At 37.3% G+C, this 21407-nt stretch overlaps 1 protein-coding gene across 4 annotated transcripts; it reads right to left on the reverse strand.

Moving 5' to 3' along the window:
• Nucleotides 1-362: 362 nt before the first annotated feature.
• On the reverse strand, nucleotides 363-21339 carry GTF2H1 (general transcription factor IIH subunit 1). 4 transcript variants are annotated; one of them, XM_026706523.2, is made up of 15 exons: nucleotides 20899-21339; nucleotides 16413-16571; nucleotides 14811-15003; nucleotides 13667-13829; nucleotides 12082-12175; nucleotides 10743-10892; nucleotides 9478-9557; nucleotides 7495-7625; nucleotides 5904-5991; nucleotides 5720-5808; nucleotides 4177-4294; nucleotides 3467-3557; nucleotides 2539-2654; nucleotides 1528-1620; nucleotides 363-776 (listed from the first exon to the last, which is right to left on the reverse strand). In XM_026706523.2, the coding sequence occupies exons 2-15, from the start codon at nucleotides 16564-16566 to the stop codon at nucleotides 690-692; spliced, it is 1647 nt and encodes a 548-aa protein (XP_026562308.1). In that variant the 5' UTR covers nucleotides 16567-16571; nucleotides 20899-21339; the 3' UTR covers nucleotides 363-689. The 4 variants fall into 4 exon arrangements, with proteins under 4 accessions (XP_026562308.1, XP_087776538.1, XP_026562307.1 ...); XM_087920412.1 differs by having other exon boundaries at nucleotides 21112-21130; XM_026706522.2 differs by having other exon boundaries at nucleotides 20576-20908.
• Nucleotides 21340-21407: the final 68 nt, after the last annotated feature.

The following is a 21407-nucleotide window of genomic DNA, read 5'->3' on the forward strand; positions in this document are numbered from 1 at the left end:
CTCAAATGAAGCTAAAAAAAACAAAACAAAAACGTAGTAGCACACTCACCTTCCAAAGAAAACATGCAAACAATGGCTGGTGAAAATTCTGCATAAAATTCTGCACGGCCTGCAAGTATGTCTCCTTCAAATATTAAGTATTTCTGTGCATTGACTGATTTTATAAGGAAACCATGACAAAAACTTGTCCTCTTGCATCTAGGTTCCTTAAGAACTTGAAATAGTTTATCTGTGTAAAAATTTAAACTTATCTCTAGAAGTACAAACAGAAACCAATAAAATGCTAGGAGACAGCATTAACAGAAATACTAAGTTCTACCCTGTGCCATACATTTAAAAAAATTAAATGAACAACCTTGGAGTTTATTAATACACATCTGTTAAAAGTTTTTATTTCTGAAAGCAGCTCTTATGAAAACCAAAAGCAGTTCCTGAGTAACTGCAGTAAACAGTGTCTGTGTGTGTATGTGTGTGTTTGCCACTTTGCTTTTCTGATTTGGTTCCTTTAAACTCCTTTGTTTTCAAGTTTAACCTCTGTTCTTCCCAAAAGGTGCAAGCTCAGTTAGCATCATTTTAAAGAGTCCTTATGATGCTGACATCCCCTGCAATTTCTGTAAGATCTACACAGTTAGTAGTTGTGGTTCCTACAGCTATTGCAAATTTGTCCCCTGTTGGAAACACTGTGGTCTTCACGTTTTTTTCAACATACGTCGGGACTGCCATGTATGGAATTTATTGTAGGCTGTTTGGAGCATCTCTTCTATGTGATTTACCAACTGAAAAAACAAAAACAAACCAGAAACTTTATTGCAAAAAGAAATGCTACTACTACAAAACAATGTGCCACAATGAATAAGCAACATTAAAAAATATATACAGGTAGAATGGAAGACTTTTTTCCACCAACTTATGATCTTACTATTTTAGTCATTTTAAGGTCAGATATTTTCACTGCCTAACAATTGCATATAAGGTGAAGATACCGTATTTATCGGCGTATAACACGCACTTTTTCCCCCTGAAAATAGGGGGCAAATGATGTATGCGTGTTATACGCCGATGTCCACCCTTATTTTTTTCCTGAAATTTCCCTCTTAAAATGAAGATGCGTGTTATACGCCTGTGCGTGTTATACGCCGATAAATACGTAGGAAAGGGAACCATATTTATTTTCAACTTATATCAAACATCTCTCTCTTGAGAGACAATGGATAGATCAAAATCACCCCCAGAGAATCTGCAGAAAACTACCCAATAAGTGGATACCAATTCGCTAAATTTAAGGATTTTACAAATGAAAGATAATTATTATATCAAACTATAATAATTATAGAAACGTTCCTATGACTCTGTAGAGATTATTCACTCCAGAAACATTTATTCAATTTTAAAAGCTTCCAAACCTATAAAGTCTAATTTAACTATTTTATTTTCTAATAACCAGTAAGATTGGCTGATTTATTTATGAACAAAGCAATTTACAAACTTATACATTTTAAGGAGGATAAAAGAATGGCTTTGTCTTACATTTGTGCTTAAATACTGCTTTCGAATTTTTTCTTGGAATGGGCAGAGTTTTGTAACTTGAAATCTTTCCAAATTACTCTGCATTTTTACAACCTGAAAGGAAATAGAAAATATTAACCATATGGTCTCTTTGGCTTAATCATAAAATTCCTTCAAAAATAATATCTATGAATTGAACAGATACATGATATCTATAATATCTATGAATTGAACAGATACTTTAGTTAAGTATCAAACAAAAACGGTGTTGTTCTATATACAGAATAAAAATCTAATGGTCTGAAAATTCCAGGTTGGTGAGTTGTGGTTCAGCCAACTCAAAGCCTAGAAATCTTGGTGGTTCCATGTTTGGGGTTAGCGAAATCTGGAGAGGTCTTCTATGGGGAATAGGGGAAGGCTGCTTCACCCTGTTCCCTTCTCTCTTTCCTGAATGGTCTAAGTACGCAATGCTACTTGAGCTTTCTGTTCTTCCCTTCCCATGTCTGCTTCCCCACCTTGTATGCTCAGTCAGCTTCCTCAACCTGTTTCCCCACATTTTGCTTTCTCTAACATCCCTTCAATTGCTGTCTCTTTCAGTGATCTTTTCTTTTTTCCTGCTCACCCTAGGACACCACTGCCTGCTTCAGGTCCATGTTGGGATGAAACATAACCCATGCATGTAATGTTTTGCCATACCTAATACTGCATTTGGCCTACATTGTATACACAGTCCAGGCTTTGTGCCCAATTAAGATATAGTAACTTCTATAACATATTGTATTCCAATTTCAAAATCTTTGCAATGTAAGCAGCGATAATAATAGCAACTAGAAAATGTGACCAAAAAGCTAAAAAATTAGTATTAAATTTATCCCAATACAAAGTTTCTCTTCAGCGCAAATAGTCGTACATATCAATGTCCATGTACCCTGTAATTTTTAAAAAATATAATCATTATAAGGAGCATGTTTGCTTTTAATTAATTGCTCCCTCTATGAAACACTAATTAATCTTAATGGAGATTCTTCTTACTTTTTCTTCCAGGAATGGTGTATTAACAGGAAAACAGGACCAGAAGTGTCGTAATAACTCTCCCACTGCAACATATAAGTGCTTCAGTTCAGACTGGACATCATTTGGCAACATCTCTATAATTAACATAAAGAAAGAAAGAAGGTACAAAGTCATAAAAGGTTTTTCATATATAGTAACAAGATTTCAACAATTTTAGCTCTTAGGCCAACAGTGCCATTTAAGATCTTTGTTCCACAGACACTGAGATTCTTTCAGGTTACAAAAGCTTTTGATTCAAGCAAATGGTTTCCAATGGACGAAAGGGAAAGAAGGTGACCACCAGTTACTCTCAAATCTACTCTGTGGGATACATAGCAAGAATTGCAAGACAAAGAAAGGACTGGGCAAAGACCCCCCACCAACCCCATCACCTAGAGGGGACCTTTCCCTGGGCAGAAAAAATGTGTGGGATTTAGGTCCATATTGTGTACATCTTGATTGGTTATATGCCATATGAAGAGAAACTAGTCATGAAGTGGCTCTGAAATCATTTTGGGTATGCTGAAGTATGGAAGATTATGTGATAAGGAATGCTTGAAAATTGTGTGATAACAAATTGTTTTAAATTCTGTCAACACTTAGACTAATGTTAGACTGTATAACGATGCATTTTAATTCTTATTTTACTCTTTCCAACCCAAGAAAATGTTTAAAGATACCACTTTAACAAATTTGGTATTCTGTTCATCACTCTTAGAGTGGAGCTGCTTTTAAGAAGTTGGAAACAAATTTCAGAAGTCCTGTTATGCATATTTTCCCAACCTTGCTTGAAGAGACTGATTTATCAACTGCACTGACATGACCATCCAACTTGATTTTGCAAACTGATTCTACAGGGTACAGAGAGAGGAAGGGAGCCAAATAAGCCAAAACATCAAGTTCTTACGATTTATGGCTTGCTGTGTTCCACCCTGCATAAGTGCTCCTCCAGGTGACAGGGCTGTGATAGTACTACTGGCAGCACCACTTGAGAGAACCTGGAAGGATAATTTTTTTTCCCCAGTTAGTTTCGTAGTACAACAAAACCAAAAAGGTTGACAATGGAGCTTGAATCGTAAGGACTTAGCTGTAATAGCTATTATACCACTAAAGTGACAGGGTCTTTTGTACCTATATATGCTAGAGTTAGAATACCTCATCTCTCTTAATTATTGCCAAGTTATTTTTCAATATAATCAATTAAAACATAAGGCACAGCTAAAATCCACCAAATTAAAGGCAAAAAATAATCAGTCTGATATCAGAACCTAGCCTGGTGCCTTAACCACTAGACCAAGCTGGCTTTCTGTAGTGAAACTTAAACTGTTATCAATAAAATATGTGCACTAATGGTGGGTAAATAAATAAGTAAAACAGGTTATACATGTAACTACAGAAATCTCAACAGTAACAGTTCCTCTAGTTTGCAAGCCAAGTACACCATGCTTGTTGAAAATAATTCTGAAACTATTCCATTCCCTCCAGTCATGTATATAAATAAGCAGCTTCAAAGCAATACCCTATCTGCCAAAGAATAGGCCATTGAAGAATACCCTAAGGATGCTAGATACTCCATTTTGAGTACTTTTCTTTTAAAAGCAGGAACATTTATCCTACCTGAGTTAATTTGGGTACATAGCCTTCCATTTCTTCTCTAATACTACAGAAAGAATTAATAATATCATGGCTCGTTGCATATTGCTGTGACTGAATTGGTGTTGGACCATGGTAATACCTGTTGAATAGAAAATATTTTATAATTAACATTCTGGAAGTATGAAAGTAATTTTCAGTTTTTTCAGTTTATTTTTTAAGACTTTAGTACCCTAAAAATGGGACAGATGATTCAGAAAACTATGGATATATTAGTTCATGATTGCCTGGCATTAGAAAACCTCCTAGTGGAAGAACAGCCTGGCTCACAGAGGGTTGATTCATTGTTGACTGGTTCCTAATGCTTTAGCATTGAGGAATAGTTTACTTCTGCAGGATTTCTGTATGCAGTACTGATAGATTCCACCTCTCAAGTCAACTTATGGGAAAAAATGGAAGCCTCCTCAATCTTCCTCTCTCTTGTACCTCGCATGATGGTAGTTTCTTGAAAATGTGATGCAGGTCATTTGTGTCTCAACTCAGACAGGGCAGCAAAACTGCACTGATAATGATAAAACATCTATCATAAATCACCTAATGGGCTGCTTAGAACTTGGATTTTCCCGTCTTCACTAAATTGGTAGAGAAAATTATCTCCTTAAATTCATCTTTATACAGACAATATAGTACAGGTAGTCCTCAACTTACAAGACTCCATTTAGTGATTGTTCAAAATTTACAATGGCACTGAAAAGAAGTGTCTCATAATTGTTTTTCACACTCATGACTGTTGCAGCATTTTCACGGTCATATGATAAAAATTCAGATGCTTGGGAACTGACTCATATTTATGACAGTTGCAGTGTCTCAGGGTCATGTGATCACCTTTTACGACCTTCTGACAATCAGACTCAATGGGGAAGCAACCGTGTTAACAACCATGTTACTAACTTAACCTAATAATTCACTTAATAACTGTGGCAAGAAAGATGGTAAAATGAGGGCAACCAAGAGATTGTGAGTTCTAATACCACTTTAACCTGGCTCAAAATTATGGAAACCTTTTCTGAAGGATCATTGCAATAATAGTATGCTGTATTTAATTTCCATTCTTCTTCTGATATACAAATAGATAAATACACATAAGAAATTGGCTCCTCCACTGCAAGGTATCAAAGGTTATATCAAACTTTTATCATGAAAATTACTCAGATGTCAATCCTGTTTTTAGTGGGATATACTGCCCATTTTTATATAGGCAAGAAGATTTTTTGTACAGATTTCTTTTTTCTTATGTGTTTCCTCCACTGCAAGCTATCAAAGGTTATATCAATTTTCACAAACAATATTTAGTGTAACATTATCATGACTCTTTTACATCCTATTTTGTTTGTTAAATTATAAATGTAAATACACGATCTTATTATTTTAAGGGTAGCAATTATAAGATAAAAATATGGTTTTCTTGTCACTGTGTTTCCTTTGAGATGCTCAAGACACCAATAAACACAACAAATTTTGCAAATAATATTTTATTAAAAATAACATAACAATGAACACAACATACCTATCTGATTTTTTTAGATTTAGTGCAATAGTTTTAATGCTGTTGTTGTGTTCTAAATCTTCATATTCAATAGATTCTTGCAGCTTTACCTACAAAAGATGACATAATCAGGGCTCTATAAAACCTAGCACAAGAAACAAGACTTGCATTATTAAAATAGGATAAATATTTATAATATTCGTACCTTTTTTACTGGTGGCAGGAAGATATCTGAATCCCTCGAGTTTCCATCCATACTGCTGGTCTCATTATAGTGATCATTTTGTGCTTCTCTGAAAACAAAGAATTTACAATTGCTTTGTCTCTGAATACGTGAGACATGTTTAAGTAAACCTGCACAATGAATGAATAAAACCCATTCATTTCTGCATGGAAGCAGAAAAAACCTCTAAATGTATAATGGGAAAGTCTGGGTAAATGAAGAATTTCTTTTGCTCTGGTACTTTTTAAGCTTCATAGAATGCCATTCCAGAATATCCACTGACCCTGGGAAGAAGGGAGTTTGTCTGAAATGCCTCTATGCACATGCAAAACTGAATTATAACCCACTTAAAATGTTTTATATCCACAGGAGGAGATGGAAAATTAAAGCAGAAAAAAATGTATGGAAAGAACAAGAGCTATAAATTATGCTCCAACATTTACTCTAAAATTAACTCCGTAGCTCTCTTGGCCAAACATTGTGCTTCCTTTAAAGAACGTAACACACTTCACAGAGTTTTAATTAGTTTTGTATAATGCTTTAAAGGGTTACATTTCAAAGATCAAACAAAAATGATTTCCCCTCTCGGATTCATATTTTGGCCAAAGTCATCGTTCAACTTATGCATAAGCATCTGTCTTATACATACTTAATTTGTACATACATGCGTGCTACATTTCTGTCCCTAGGCAAAATGTCAAATGAAAATACCAAGAAATCCAGAGCTAAACAATACTTGTCTGATAGCATGTGACATAGTTATCTTAGATATGATTAAGCAGATTTAGATCTACTTGGTGCCTGGATCAGCAAAAGATTGGTCTGATTCGAATTAGACAAAGCAAAGAAACACGGGGTTATGAATGCAATACTCTTTGTTTATAGTCTGTACGTCATCAGGAATCATTTGATTGCAATGGGGTAAAATTGTTATATTTTCTGAGATATTTCCTATGTGATAGAATTGATATATGGAGGAATATTTAGTAGAGAAAAATGGTGCAGTTACACAAACCTCACACTGCAAATTGAAATGCTAAAGTTGAGCAATAGTTTTACTTTTATGATTTTCTGAATACTTTCCTAGGTTTAAAAAGTTTAAGCTTAGATAAAATCATTCTAATTAAAATATTATTTTAGTTATATTAGCAACATTGTAATAATTATATGGCAGGTTTTGAAAAAGCATGTCTTAGATGCTTAATCAATAGAAATAATTTTGCCAGTATACATACATGACTAAATGCTAGGATTTTTTTTTCCTCATTCCTTTCCTAGCACAGGATTCATCCTTTTGTTTGTGCTTTCAAATTTGCTCTGGAGAATGTCCCTAATCTTCCATATTTGAGGGGTGTATATTTGAGAGGTATTTGAAGAAGAGTCAATCAACAGAGATTTTCAAATGATAATGTAAGGTGTGAGCTGTTTCCCCCCAATTATATAATAATAAGTATGCCACAGCTTGAAACTACATTATTTGGTCATTGCTGCAGAGGATTCATGACAGTACAAAGGCAGAAAATTTCTACCCTCCAAATTCTCATATCTAGATGTGTTCTGTGTTGAGACTTACGGTTTTCTGAGCCCAGCTGCAAGGACCATGGCACTATGATGATTAAAGCGCTTTATAATAGCTGCGTTGCTACTTTCCTTTATTGATTTTGTAGAGTTGGATGTGGATGGTGCCAAGGACACACCGTAACCCTGCCACAATGAAATAAGCAAACCCCAAAAGACATGTTGATTCATCATGGATGAAACGAGTTAAAATATGGGCTGTACCCAAGTATACTTGGCAGTTTTCATAGGAATTCATTTTTTCTGCCTTCAAACAAAAATCAAGTTGAAACAATTTAAGTCTAACAATGTGAGCAGCACTATGTAAAAGGATGATTATGAAAACAAATCCAGTTGAAGGTTCCTATCCACACCTTTTCTATTTATTTGCAATTAAGCCATTTTCTTAAGTGATATGTTGTTATTATTATTATTCAAAATTGCTCAGTGGGAAATGTTTTTCTGAAGCTATCAAACTACTTCTAAACAAAGCCTCCCCTGCCTGAGAGGGCAGCCCAACTCCGCGTGGGGAGGCGAATCTCCCAGGGCCACAGCACAGGATTGGCCCACCCTGGGAGAAGCACCCAGCTGCCATCCCTGCCTGGCACCAGGCAGAGCGTGAAGAGCTTCGCCTGGGGCACCCAGCGCAGCTGACAGGCAGGCCCTCCTGCCTGGCGGCTGAGCTCTCACCAAGGCAGCGAGCACCTCCCCGCTGGACCATCCACTCATCCTGCCAGGGCCGTGCCAGAGCCATGCGGGCTGGGCAAAGCCAGGAAAGCAAGCCGCGGGTGCGTGCCAACCTGCCAAGCAAAAGAACCGGGCCGACCTGAGCTTGGCTTCCTTCCCAAGTCCCTCCAGCACAAACCCGAAGGGGCCACCAAGAGACGCTGCCCAAGGCAGTGATAGCGCCCACCCATCCATGGACAGGGAGGCAAGGCGACGGCCTGCACCGCGTCCTCCTCCAAGCTGAGCCCTGCCAAGTCAGCGCCTCTGCCTGATGCCCGTTATGCTGCAGTGTTTGGAGCTGCCGGCGCATTTGGAGATGCACAGGGACGGGCTGGGCGAGGGGTTGAAAGGACGGGCGGCTTCGGGCTCTCTCTACCAGCCAGGGAAGCAGCGCTGCCATCACCTCGCCTCCCTGTCCGTGGACAGGTGGGTGCTATCACTGCCTCGGGCAGCCTCTCCCAGTGGCCCCTTCAGGTTCGCGCTGGAGGGACTTGGGAAGGAAGACCAAGCTCAGGTCGGCCTGGCTCTTTTGCTTGGCAGGCGGGTGCGCACTCGCGGCTCACTTTCCTGGCTCTGCCCAGCCCATACGGCTCTGGCGTGGCCCTGGCGGGATGAACAGAGGGTCCGGCGGGGAGGTGCTCGCTGCCTTGATGAGAGCACTGCTGCTGGGAAGGAGGGCCTGCCTGTCAGCTGTGCTGGGCACCCCAGGCGAAGTTCTTCGCGCTCTGCCCGGCGCCAGGCAGCGATGGTGGCTGGGCACTTCTCCCGAGGTGGGCCGATCCTGCGCTGTAGCCCCGGGAGATTCGCCTCCACACGTGGGGTTGGGCTGCCCCCTCAGGCAGGGGAGGCTTTGTTGTAGTAGGCCGTCATTTTTAAAAGAATTGGCTTTACCTTCGAAGGCAAAGGGAAGGCGGCGACAGGAGCGCCTGAAGCTGAGTTTCTCCGCCGGGCTCCAGTTGCAGTGAGCAGCCCTGGCTGGCCGCACATGGCTGCGCCAAACGCTGCGGCGTTGCTCTAAACGCCGCGGCAGCAAGGGAGAAGGGAAAGCAACAGTGGCAGAAGGCCTCCCGATACAAAGTGCCCCACCAACGCCAAGGTCAACATCCAAGCTGTCGCTGCCCGCCCACCTGAGGTTGCAAGGGGGGCGAATTAAGTCACCCCCGAAAAGACAGCCTAGCCATTTTTTCAGGGGTCAAAAAAAAATTAAGGCCCGGCCTTATTTTGTGAGAAACACGGTAGAATTTATTTATATTTTCAAATCTCCTCTACTTACTTCATCCAATGATTTATCTTCCAAGGCAGTTAAATCTAATAAAGGATTTTTCACTCCTTGACAGACCATTGCTTTTAACCCTACAAAAGAAGGAACCAAATTTAAGTTGGGTCAAATATGTAAGGATAAACTATTCCAAAGCCTTAAGAACCACACGACATTACCTTATTCCAACATATATTTTTCACCATCTAGCTTAATAATACTTAGGAAATGGTTCTGTCACAGTATTAGTATTCATGGAATGCTATCATTCATGGAATACTATTTCATAACGATCGATTATATTATAATGTAGTTAACATTAAATACTGAGGAGAATCAACTGGTGGTTTACTGTGTGATGGAAATGGTTCTGTTCATGGCAACACAAGTGATTTTTCCTCACGCCTGCATCCCAGCTCTCACATGAAACAATCAACTGTGAATAACCAAGAATAGAAGATTTTAATATTCTCCACCCAGATCTGTGAGAGAGTGGAAGCACCAATATGCTATTCTCACCATGACAGACTACAGTCCATCATACATGCAAACTGGACCAGGGTCTTTTGTAGAGAAGTCTAGTAATTAGTGCATTAGGTTAGAAACCAAGAGATTGTGAGTTCTAATGCCACCTTAACCATAACAGCTATCTGGGTTACTTTGGGCCAATCGCTCTCTTTGATTCCAAACTACCTCTCAGGTTTATTGTGGGAAAATAAGAGCAAGAAGGGACATTAGGTATGTTTGCCATTTTGAGTTATTTATGAAATAAAGAAGATGGGGAATAAATATATACTTACATACATTTTAGAGTTTCTCTCCTTTTAGACTAATTTGTAAGTCGGCCAAGTTTACTTTATTACACATAACACAGTTAAGACACTCCAAAATGACTTTATATTCCTGACTGATCCATTGTTTTCCTACAGATTAGCACTTTCTGACTCAAAATTATTGAAACCTTTTCTGAAGGAGGTTGCAATGTTTATTGTATGCTGTCTTTAATTTCCATTCTTTTGATACACAAATAGATAAACACACACAAGACAAAAGAAAATCTCCTTGCCTATATAAAAATGGGCAGGGAATCCCACTAAAACCAGGATTTACATCTGAGTAATTTTCATTATAACACAAACTCTTGATGACTTCATAGGACTTACTCACTTGCTTCCAAAGAAGCTATGCATAAGTATTTCTAAAGTCTCATACTACATATAGTTTAGTTCTTTTAAAATTAATACACTTGGCTATAAATAGCACAATGCTCATATACATACCCTTTTCATCTATTTTGGCACATTCTGCAAAAAGGTCCTTTGATCCTGCATTCAATCTATCTCTATGGAAATAGTGAGACTGGAAGAAACGTGTCCAGAATTCTTTTTCTGTCATATTGTGTGGAACGTTTTCTGCATATTTAAGTTTTACTATAATAAACATAAAAATTAAGATAATAGTTATCATATAATCACAAACTCATTATCAGTTTAAGATACTGAATTTCAGATGAATAAGTACATCGAATAAAAGAGCATTCAGCATGCAATAAAAAGGATTTTAGCATTGTTCCCTGACACAATTATGGTACTTTATCCCACATAAAGATACTGAGTATTTCAGCATTGAAAATCAGAGTCTTCAGTTTAAGAGGTAGACAGGTGTTTTTTTTTTTCTAACATTTACTACTACCCTCTGCTCAAAATGCAGAATGACATTATCATCCCTGTACATCATACCAGCAACATTCATTATCTTACACATCTACAGTGCCTGTTCAGCATATGGCTTGGGTAGGTTGCTTCTTGGCCTGATCATTCCAGGATCTTTCCCAATGAGGTTGTCTGTGATATGGTGGGAGAAGTTTATCAAGCATGGCAAAAAAATCCCACAACAGGCAAGCAATGAATAAACTGTGTTGCCAGGAAGTCTCTATCCAGGATAGAGAATTTCCACTACTGAACCCTTCTTCCAAACTTCAACCATTTGTGGTGCTTCTACATTCTGCCTAATAATGGTGTGGCAATACAACTCAAAAAGACTCCATCTACGTCTTTGAAAGCATTGACCAGGAAGCCCCACAATGAAACAGAATAAAATTAGTCTGGATTAATTCTTGGTCTCCATTTCCATATACACCTGCACACTTGCCAAATGAATGATTCAGCTGATATAAAAGATCAAATGAGAGGTATTTCCTTGTAAAAGGTAATTCCTTGTAAAAAGATCATATTACTCATTAGGTATGCATCGATCTGTATTTCAAGTGGGGAAAGCGAGCTTAAGACTAGACAGCTTTTAAAGGATTTGTTGATAAAGGCAGAGAGGGCATGCTCATACTTTCAATTAATTTTCTCTCTTTGAATTCAAATCTCTATACAGCTTCGTTTTTATTATGGGAATTTTAAAGTATTATTAAGCATACCTTTAGCACAAATTTACATGGTATAGTAGTTTAGAGGGATCCATATATTCCTAGTGATATAAAGAACATGGCATAATTGGCATATTTCATTGAAGGGATAATACTTTCAAATAATATTTAAAGTTCAGAAGAAAAGTGGAGTATATGTGTAACAGGAATATTACAAATGTGTATATTACATTATATAAGTTTACCTGCTGGATAAGTCCGAAATATTGATTCAATGATATCTGAAGTCAAATTATATCTTAGTCCATTGCATCCATCTGTTTGAGGTCTAACATCAGCCTACAACATAAAAATATCTTCAAAATGGTTGCCCAAACATTTTTTTCAGTTTACGAATATTTTAACAAAAAAGGAGAAAATACAAATACAAGAAAAAAATAAAGTGAGATTTATAAAAAAAACCAGTTCAATCCAATTTTTAAATAATGAGCACAAAGAATCATATTGTCCAGTCTTTCCATCGCATTACTGAAGGGTAAATTCAAAAGTTAACAATACATATATTTTGTCAAGCCACATTTTGATGCTGATACACAATTGTCTTTCCAAGAATATGCATATGTATTTTTTAACATTCCAACCACTAAGACCCAAAGTTCTTTACAAACAAAGTATGTATGTTTGGAATATGGTTTAATAATACATTAACACAATTAAGTCTTAACTTTTTTCCTTAAAACCTGGCTCACCATATTAAGACTATTCAATCAATATAGAGAAACCATAAGACCTGACTGAATCATGCAGATAAATATGCTTCCAAATCTACTGGATCAACAGCATAGGAACACAACCATTTTTTAAATATCTGTTAAGAGTCTAATCAACTCCAATAAATATATTGGTTTGAGGTGAATGAGTGAGACTCTCTTGTTGCTACTTTAAGGAGTCTTGGTTGTCTACTGCCTTCATCCTGCTCTACAGACTTTGTCAGATGGTTTTGGAAGGTGTGACATTGTGTGGCAGTTGCTTGGATGGTTTTTAATTATCTATCCCATCCTTTTCTGCTGTTGCTTCCTGCTTCCTACTTAGTGGGGATGACTGAGACTCTGCTTCTATTTACTCCAATTGTTGATCAAGTGGAATTGTTAGTATACAGGTTATCTTTGAGCTATAACCAAAATTGGATCTGGAATTTTGGTTGTTAATCGATGTGGTTGTTGAGCAAGTCACCATGTGACTTGATGATATTAAAATTTCTACTATGGCCACTAAGCAAATCAAAGTTTTCCCAATTGATTTTGCTTGTCAGAAGATGGTTTGGGAAAGTTGCAAATCATAATCACATGACCACAAGATGCTGCAACCTTTGTAAATGTGAACTGGTTCCTAAGCTCACAAATTACAATCACATGACCACAGGATGGTAGTAGGGCAACAACTGTAACTTTGAGGAAGTACTGTCAGTTTTTCACCGCTTTTGTTATTTCAAACCATCATTAAATGGTTATAAATCAAGGACTATGTGCATTACCATTTAAAAACTGTATACGATATTCAACATGCTAGAGGGTTCCAATTAAAAAAAAAAAGAATTAGCATTTTTAAGTAAAACATTCATTCAGCAGGTATTATGCTAGATATATTCTTCCTGTAAACTCCCAGAGGTTTTCAAGTATTACTAACAAGGTGATCTAAGATGGAAATCCCATTTTCAACCCATACTTACCAAAAGGTAAAAGTTGAATTAAAAATAAAATCAATGATTGAAGAGAAATAGGAATCTGCATTTCTCCTATTAAAAAAACCAAACAAATCAAATGAACATACCAGGAAAGCAGCAGAAATGCCAACATCTTGCTTGTTAGGTGCTGCAGAATTATCCGAAGCATTCAGATTTAAACGATTGGCCCAGAATTCCTCAGCACTAATCACCTGACTTACAACAAGGTCTTTATAAAGCTGAAACAAAACAGGGTCTTCTTGCAACATTCTGTGAAGAAGATATTTAAATCTTATTGTTAAGCTTATTAGGCATTAAGTAGTAAAGTTTATCATCAAATGGTCATACCTAATGTACATTAAGAAAGCTTCTGTTGTACAATGAGATTTTCCAGGCTTTTCATTTACTTTGTACACCTGAGTACTGTTCTTCTCATACTAAGATGACTGAAGCAAAAGGGACAATAAAAACTTGGGGCAACTAACTTCAACTGTCAGCTCTGATATATATACAATGTAGATGGAAAAAACGAAGACTTCCATCCAAGTCTCTAAAAATAAAAGCATCTTACATTACTCAGCTTTCCTATACATGTAGAAAAATCCTAAAGATACCAGCTGAGAAAGAAATGAGTTGAAGAATCAAAACAAGTAATAGAATTATATAAGCCATCCTAGGCCCAAAAATATGTCTTGATTAGGAAGTCATTAAGTTACAGATAAAAGGATAAGAAACAAGCACATATTTCAAGGAAGTATCATATGGTATCTAAATAAATTCATAATTTTCCCATATAAGAAGTATTTTTGTGCAATTTTACAAAAATGTGTTGCAATAAATTTAAGTGTGTTTGCTACTCTACTTTATTATATTGCTACCAACCAACCAGAAAGTTTATTTTATCAATTCTTCAGAATGATAAATTCAGGAAAAATAGTTTGAGCCATAGAAAAAATGGACCTCAGTGTAGTATTGATGCCCTCATACACACTATAATATTTTATTTTGCAAACTCATTTAGGCTTACAACTGATTGTATGACTTTCAGGTTTTTACTAAGATAGTGGAAAAATACATTCTATCTCTTACAAAAGATGATATAAATACTTCCAATAGCAGAAAATGTAGATACATTGAAAAAAAATAGGGTTGCATTTTAGCTGGCACAGAAAGCTCCAACCAGTCTTTATTACTATTGCTTAGTATTAACAGATTACCCCAAATAGTTTATTTTTAATTGAAGGCTCTTACCGGTTTTTTTCCTCTAGTTCCTTATTGGCTTTCCTCTTGAACTTTGGTAGCAGCTGTTGAAGAAGATCTTTAACTGCATCACGTTCTTTTACTGCTGTACTTTCATTAGAAAAATGGAAGTTAGTTGTGTCTCCTGCATGCAATACCAACTGAAGCTGAATCTTAGCTTTTCCTTCAGGACTGATTTTCTGACCTATATTAAAAAGAACACGTATTATGTAACATCAAATGGTTTATTAATCTGCCTTAAAGAAACCACCTTACAAATTGCTCCCATTTTTACTGTAAAATTAGTTTTTATGAAAACAGCACTTAATTTCCTGAATGTCATCCTAAACACTTATTAAACTACAACATAAATCATATTACGTATTTCAATTAATATAACCCATAATCAAGCCTGGCCAACTCTTCTATGAAACTGCTACTCTTTAAAGAGCAGCATATCAATCCTTGTTTTTAATGCACATACACATTAGGCTTATATATTACTAAGTTACAGCCTTTCTCTAGAATATACGGCATTTTCCTAACCAGAGGTGAGCAGCTTAGAGGTCGCATAAGTCCCAAATTTCTATATATTTATTTGATTTTGATCCCACTCTTATTTTTTTGCAGTCATTAGAGCTCCTAGAAAATGGCATTGCTTCTGGAATAAGCAAGCCATACATAAATTGAACAATGGCACCATTCACTTATGTATCATTATAATGCCATTGCTCGATCCACTGAGGCTCAACTATTTTGAAATGGTAACTTTCAGAAATGCAGCTGCCAGTCTTTCTTCTAGAGCTCTAATGACTGAGTTTTTTAGTTAGTCATCCAGTTGCAAATCAAAAAGGCATTTTTTTTTTTGCTATAGAAGAATTATAAACAGCAATGAAAAAAAAATAGAATTTAACTTTAAACAACAGTAACCATGAATAGTACATGTCACTGACATAACAACAAATTATAGCAAAAATAACCAATGTAATGAACAATGTACGCGGAATAGTATTTTTTTTTACAAAGGATGTCCTGGAGAATGAAACGTCAACAAAATTATATACATTTTAATTTAGTGCTACATATTAATAAAATGAAAAGTAAGCATGAAAAGGAGCCTGTTCTGTTCTTATTTAGAAAAAGCAAGTGTATATTCATCTCTTCCTGAATTTCTTAAAATACTATTGGGGTTGACAAAATACAAATGGGGTTGACTTTGTTTTATGGCAATGTATGATGCAGAAAGCTTGTTATGTATACCAGGAATCCCCAACCCCCAGGCTGGGGACCACTACCGGCTGTGGTCTGTTTAGAACTGGGCCATGCAAGTAGTAGGCATGCATGTGTGTGAAATTCCACGTGTGTGAGTGGTGGGCGCTTGCACCCACAAAGTTCCATTCTGTGCCATTCTCATAGAACCATCCCACTTTCCCCCCCGTACTGGGCCACCAAGTCAGAAAAGTTGGAGACCATTGATGTATACCATCTTGAGCCGTAGAAAGACAGAATATAAATCTTACTAAATAAAAACAAACTTGCTCCCCAATTAATGTAACTGAAAATCTCAATATTTAGAAAATAAAGACAAAGAAACCCCCAGATGTTTTCACTTACATTTTATATCTGCATACATATGGCTGATAGTGAACCGGTCTTTGCCCTCAGGTGCCCAAGCTATTCTTTCAGCCATGAGATAAAGAGCACCGTCCTGTTTCTTTTGACGCACTTTCTTCACTATTAATAACACTTCTTCAGATGATGTTGTCATGATGACTGTAAGATATTGAATTAAAATAATCTTTGTTATTTGATTTTCATAGCTAAGTATTCAAATATATACTGTGAATTTATACTACTGGTTGCTATTAGTGCATATCATTAAAAAATTAAGAGTACAGTAAATATTCCCTCATTTCCATAATTGGAAACATTACAAATCACACTAAGTTATAAGGAGGTTTCTTTGCTTTTGGCTTAAGAAGCCATGACTCTGTATTAGGTGTAACTCTAGCTACCAATGTCAGAAACCACTAACAGTGATATTTTATATTTAATTTGATTTGCATGACTTTGTAAATATTTGGATTGTACAGGATCTCGTGTTTAAAGTACCACAGCATAATTTATTGAGCTTTTCTATTGGATATATACAATTATTACAGGAGTTCCAATCTTCTCTTAATTTTAGATATTACTCTGACATATTGTATTGTTAGAGGATTTAAGAGAACAGATACTGTATCTGTTATGATGAAACTGCAGATGTCAAGTACCACATATGCATAAATGCTGAAAATATTACATTTAGAATAAAGATCTAAAGGCATAGATTCCCCTACTTTCCCCCACATCATCATATATGTATGTTTTAAAGAAACCACAATTTTTTTATGATAGTAAATGCTTCCATTCATAGAAGAGATAATAGTCTCTTTCCACATGCGGTTGATTCTCAAAATCTGTTCTCAAAAGTGTATTTCAGAGCAGAACACAATGGGGGCACATGGAGATAGTAGTCGCAAGAACAGCATGAAATATGTATGCATCTGGGTATCGGACTACATCCAACAATACATGGGTCACTAAGAAAATGGAAGATTATCATTAGATTTAAACCAAAGGAATGTGCTTTTAGTACCTAACTTTTTAAATACATCAAAATACACACATTCAAAAGATATTATGACCTATAATTAAGACAAAGTCTAACATGTAATTGATTCATAAATAAACATAGTCTTAAACATAATATAGGCCCAGACATTTCTAAATATTTCAAAACATAATTTTTTGCTACCAAGTAGATTGTTCCAAAACCTTTACCTGACAAATGAAAAACCTAGAAGTGAGATTATATGAATACATATTTATGTAAGAAATGCAATTCTCCTTTCCCACTATAAGTCCTACTCAAAATATTCCACACAAGGCCATCAACTATGTGGAACACACTGGAAGCTGAACAAAAATTAGGAAAGCCAAATCTATTGAATGTTACAATTGGCTTGTACGTATATTTGGCCGTATTTAACAGTTGTAAAAGGAAAAGAAAACATAGAGCTAATGTTTCTTCCCCTTTATCTTTCCAGGATTCTCAAAACAAAAAGCAAAAAAAGCACAAACACACACACTAAACCTTACCACCTGGCTGTTGTGGGAGGGAGAGTGCACAAAATTGGGTATCACACTGTGTATCAGGGGTGTCAAACTTGCACCCCAGATGGATCACATGCTGGGCCCGCCCAGTTTAGCAAAGGGGAAAAAGTCCCAATATGTCACATGACGCCGCAAGTTTGACACCCCTGCTTTATATGAACTTCAATGGATATATTCAGCTTAATTTCATTAGCTTTATCATTCCCCATTTGAAAAACAGACCAGCAACTTTCTCATTTGAACCTGACCATTATATGCAACGAACTAGATTGCTAATTACAGATTAAAATCTGTCTGTCCAAACTGAGTTGAAGAGAATTTATAAAGCTGTTTCTGAAACTGGTACTTTCATGTTAAATTCTAATCACTATTGTATACACAATGAAATCTACCCATGTCCATTATAGCCTGCAAACTATATGAAGAACAGTTGGTTTTAGGGAAGGTATCAAATTAATTCCACTTACTTGCAGGAAACTACATTTAGTGTGGAACAGGGACATAATTTTTTACTATGAGTTCCCTCAAATTCTGCTAAGTAATTCTGAACATTTTGAAGTTGTAGAACAATCTTCTTCAATCTTTTTTGAAGTTCAACTTTAGGTTCCACAAAAAGTTATTGGGGATTCTATAAGAAACTGTGATCAAAGCAACAAAAATCATAGCTTTGGGTACTTCATGCCCCATTTATTCTATTTCACAGCCATTCAATATTGGGGCACAGAAGCCTACACCATATAGAATGGTGAGAATTTTTTATATGCCATTCTCAAGTGCCAACCTGCCACTGTGCTATTGATGTGAACACTGTAAATCCTGTGTAGGCCAGAAATGAATTTTAATGTAATGTTTCACTTTTTTTGCTACTTTTATTTGGTATCTAAAAATTTAAGGATTTGTGCCAAGTAAAAAGATAGAAAACGGCTACTCTAAAGGGAGATAAAGATATATAATACATTTTGTGCAGATTTTCTCAAAGGAGACCCCAATACCAGAAAAATATATGCTCTTGCTGTCATGGTCATGTGAGAAACTCTTCATGCACACAGTCCAAACAATTTATGCTTACCTTCTGAAACAATCACATATATCCATGTTGTTTTAAATGTATTTATACAAGACTATTTTTAAGTGGGAATATTCATACAAGGCATTCTTCCAGTACTCATGTACAACAGCATATGCTGTCTCTGAGTCAGAATAGTGGAAGTAGAATTTTGTATGCCACTAAAATATGCAGAGTTGTATTTTCTTTCTGATACCAGATGAAGAAACATTTATCCAAAGAAGGGGCTAATGCAGGAGTAATGTTTCAAACATCTTTATAACTGCTTTTACTTTCTATATTGTTTTATTGTATCTTGTATAATTTCTATCAAATGTTTCACTGTTTGAATTTTACTATAATTTGCTTTGAGATTTTAAATGGGAAGAGGCATTTAAATGGAAGTGGGATTTAAAGATAGATTTAAGTAAATGAATAGTATATAACTTCTAATCGTAATAATATATTCATTTATGGATCTATATTAACTACACAGCCACAAAATTTGCAAAGATAATGCAATATATTTTATTTCATAGCAATTTATCAGGGAGCAAAAATTACTGCAGATATTTTCTGCTATAAGTAAATGATTTACAAATTCTTGAGAAAAAAATTGATGTTCTATCCTCTCCATAATATCATATCATCCAAGAAAATTCCTTCCCAGTCCAGTAAAAGCACACATCCTATTTACTTTGTAGCATTTTTCTTCTCCAGTAATCCTTTACTCAAACTTTACAGCTAAAGTCTCCTCATACACTAAACAAAATTTGGAGATCCTTAACTGCTCTGAATTAAACAATCCTGTAACACAGCAGCCAAACATATTTTTAAACCAAGTATAGATAGAATTGTCATTTTAAAAGAATGTATTACTAGCAAGGAGAGTCAGTGCTCTAAGTTCATAAAGTGTATTAGTTAACCACAGTTTATGAAGCAATAGTTATAAAATGCATTGTTATAAACAGTCTTAGCATGATTATGTTTGTTTACATTTTTCTCCATGGTGCAAACCCCATTATCTAATTCTAGATCCATTTTCTTTTAAGGGGGGGGGGGACCCAAACCCCACTCCTATTTCTTACAATCACGCCAGCAAAATTACTAAGCAAATCCTTTCCTTGCTCTTACCGAAGCAATTCCGGACAACAAAGACTTGATTATACCTCTTCCTCAAGGATCAGATAAAGAAAGGGAATCCAGGACAAAAAAAAAAAGGGAATAGAAACTTGTATATCATGAAGACCTCATTTCCCATTAAAGGGGAGGAAAATAAATGTACTCCACTTAGAAACATTCGGCGAGGTAATGAAACTGAAAATATTTTTTCGTAAGAGCAGGGTGAATTTGACAAACACGCTCCCTCCTACATTAACCGCATCGCCACCTGCCTGTAACGTTCACAGTGCCCGATCACGCAAAAGAAGAACCAGGAAGGAAGAGTAACTCTAACATGAAAGGCCAACTTACTTCACTCCCTCGCCCTCCCCCCACCCTCCTTAACCTTCAATGCTGGGAGAAAGCGAGGTGGGCCCCAAAACAGGAACCGTTCAAAGAAGTCCTATCAACCTACCGTTAGGGCGACAATAACCGGTTTGCGGTCTCGCCCGCCACCCGCCCGGCTCTTCTTTTTCGGCTCGCCCCACCGACCGCCCCCAGCTTCAAAAAAAAAAAAAGAAGGAAAAAAAAAGGAGTCTAAGCCTTCACGCCGTTCCCTTCACGGCTTGTTGGAAAACTCAGCGGCCGCCACCGCCTCCTCCACCACCACCACCACCACCACTGGGGCCATGGGGCGGCCAGGAGCACGGCGAAGGAGCACGTGACCGGAAGCCGCCCCGCTCACGCACGACAGGAAGGGCACATCACGTGAGGGGCCGGCGCCGCCATGACACTCACCCTATCACGTGACAGCACCTGTCGCTCCCCAGGCCTCTTTTCTGGTCACGTAACGGTCTCTTCGCATCTCCGCCGCCATGACAGCCTTCCGGAAAAAAACAAAAAACAAAACACACACACACACACACACACACACACACACACAAAAACCCCACGGGTTGGGGCGGGTGACCATAGAGTTAACGCCGCGGTCGCTCCCGCTTCATTCCTTACGAGCCTTTTTGTGGGGGAGGGCGGCGAGTCCCGTAAAATGGATGCCTTTCCTTGCTTTTCTTCCCAAACCTCTTCCTCCTCCGGGTACATCGGATGGGTCCGTCCTTGGTTGCCGGCGCCTCACTGAGTGGGGGAGGGGGATCCTGCCCGAGCCAGGGTTCGAAGGGGGGGGGCGAGGAAAGCAGCGAGGGGAGGGGCAAACGTGCGGCGATCACGTGACGCGAGAAGGGGGGCCCGCCGCGAAATGACGCGGTTCAAGGCGAGGGGCGTGGTTTGGAGGAGGAGGTCTTTGGCGG

This window comes from Pseudonaja textilis, chromosome 1 (genome assembly GCF_049901715.1).
Source record: "Pseudonaja textilis isolate UNSWEBS1 chromosome 1, rPseTex1.2, whole genome shotgun sequence".
Lineage (NCBI taxonomy): Eukaryota > Metazoa > Chordata > Lepidosauria > Squamata > Elapidae > Pseudonaja > Pseudonaja textilis.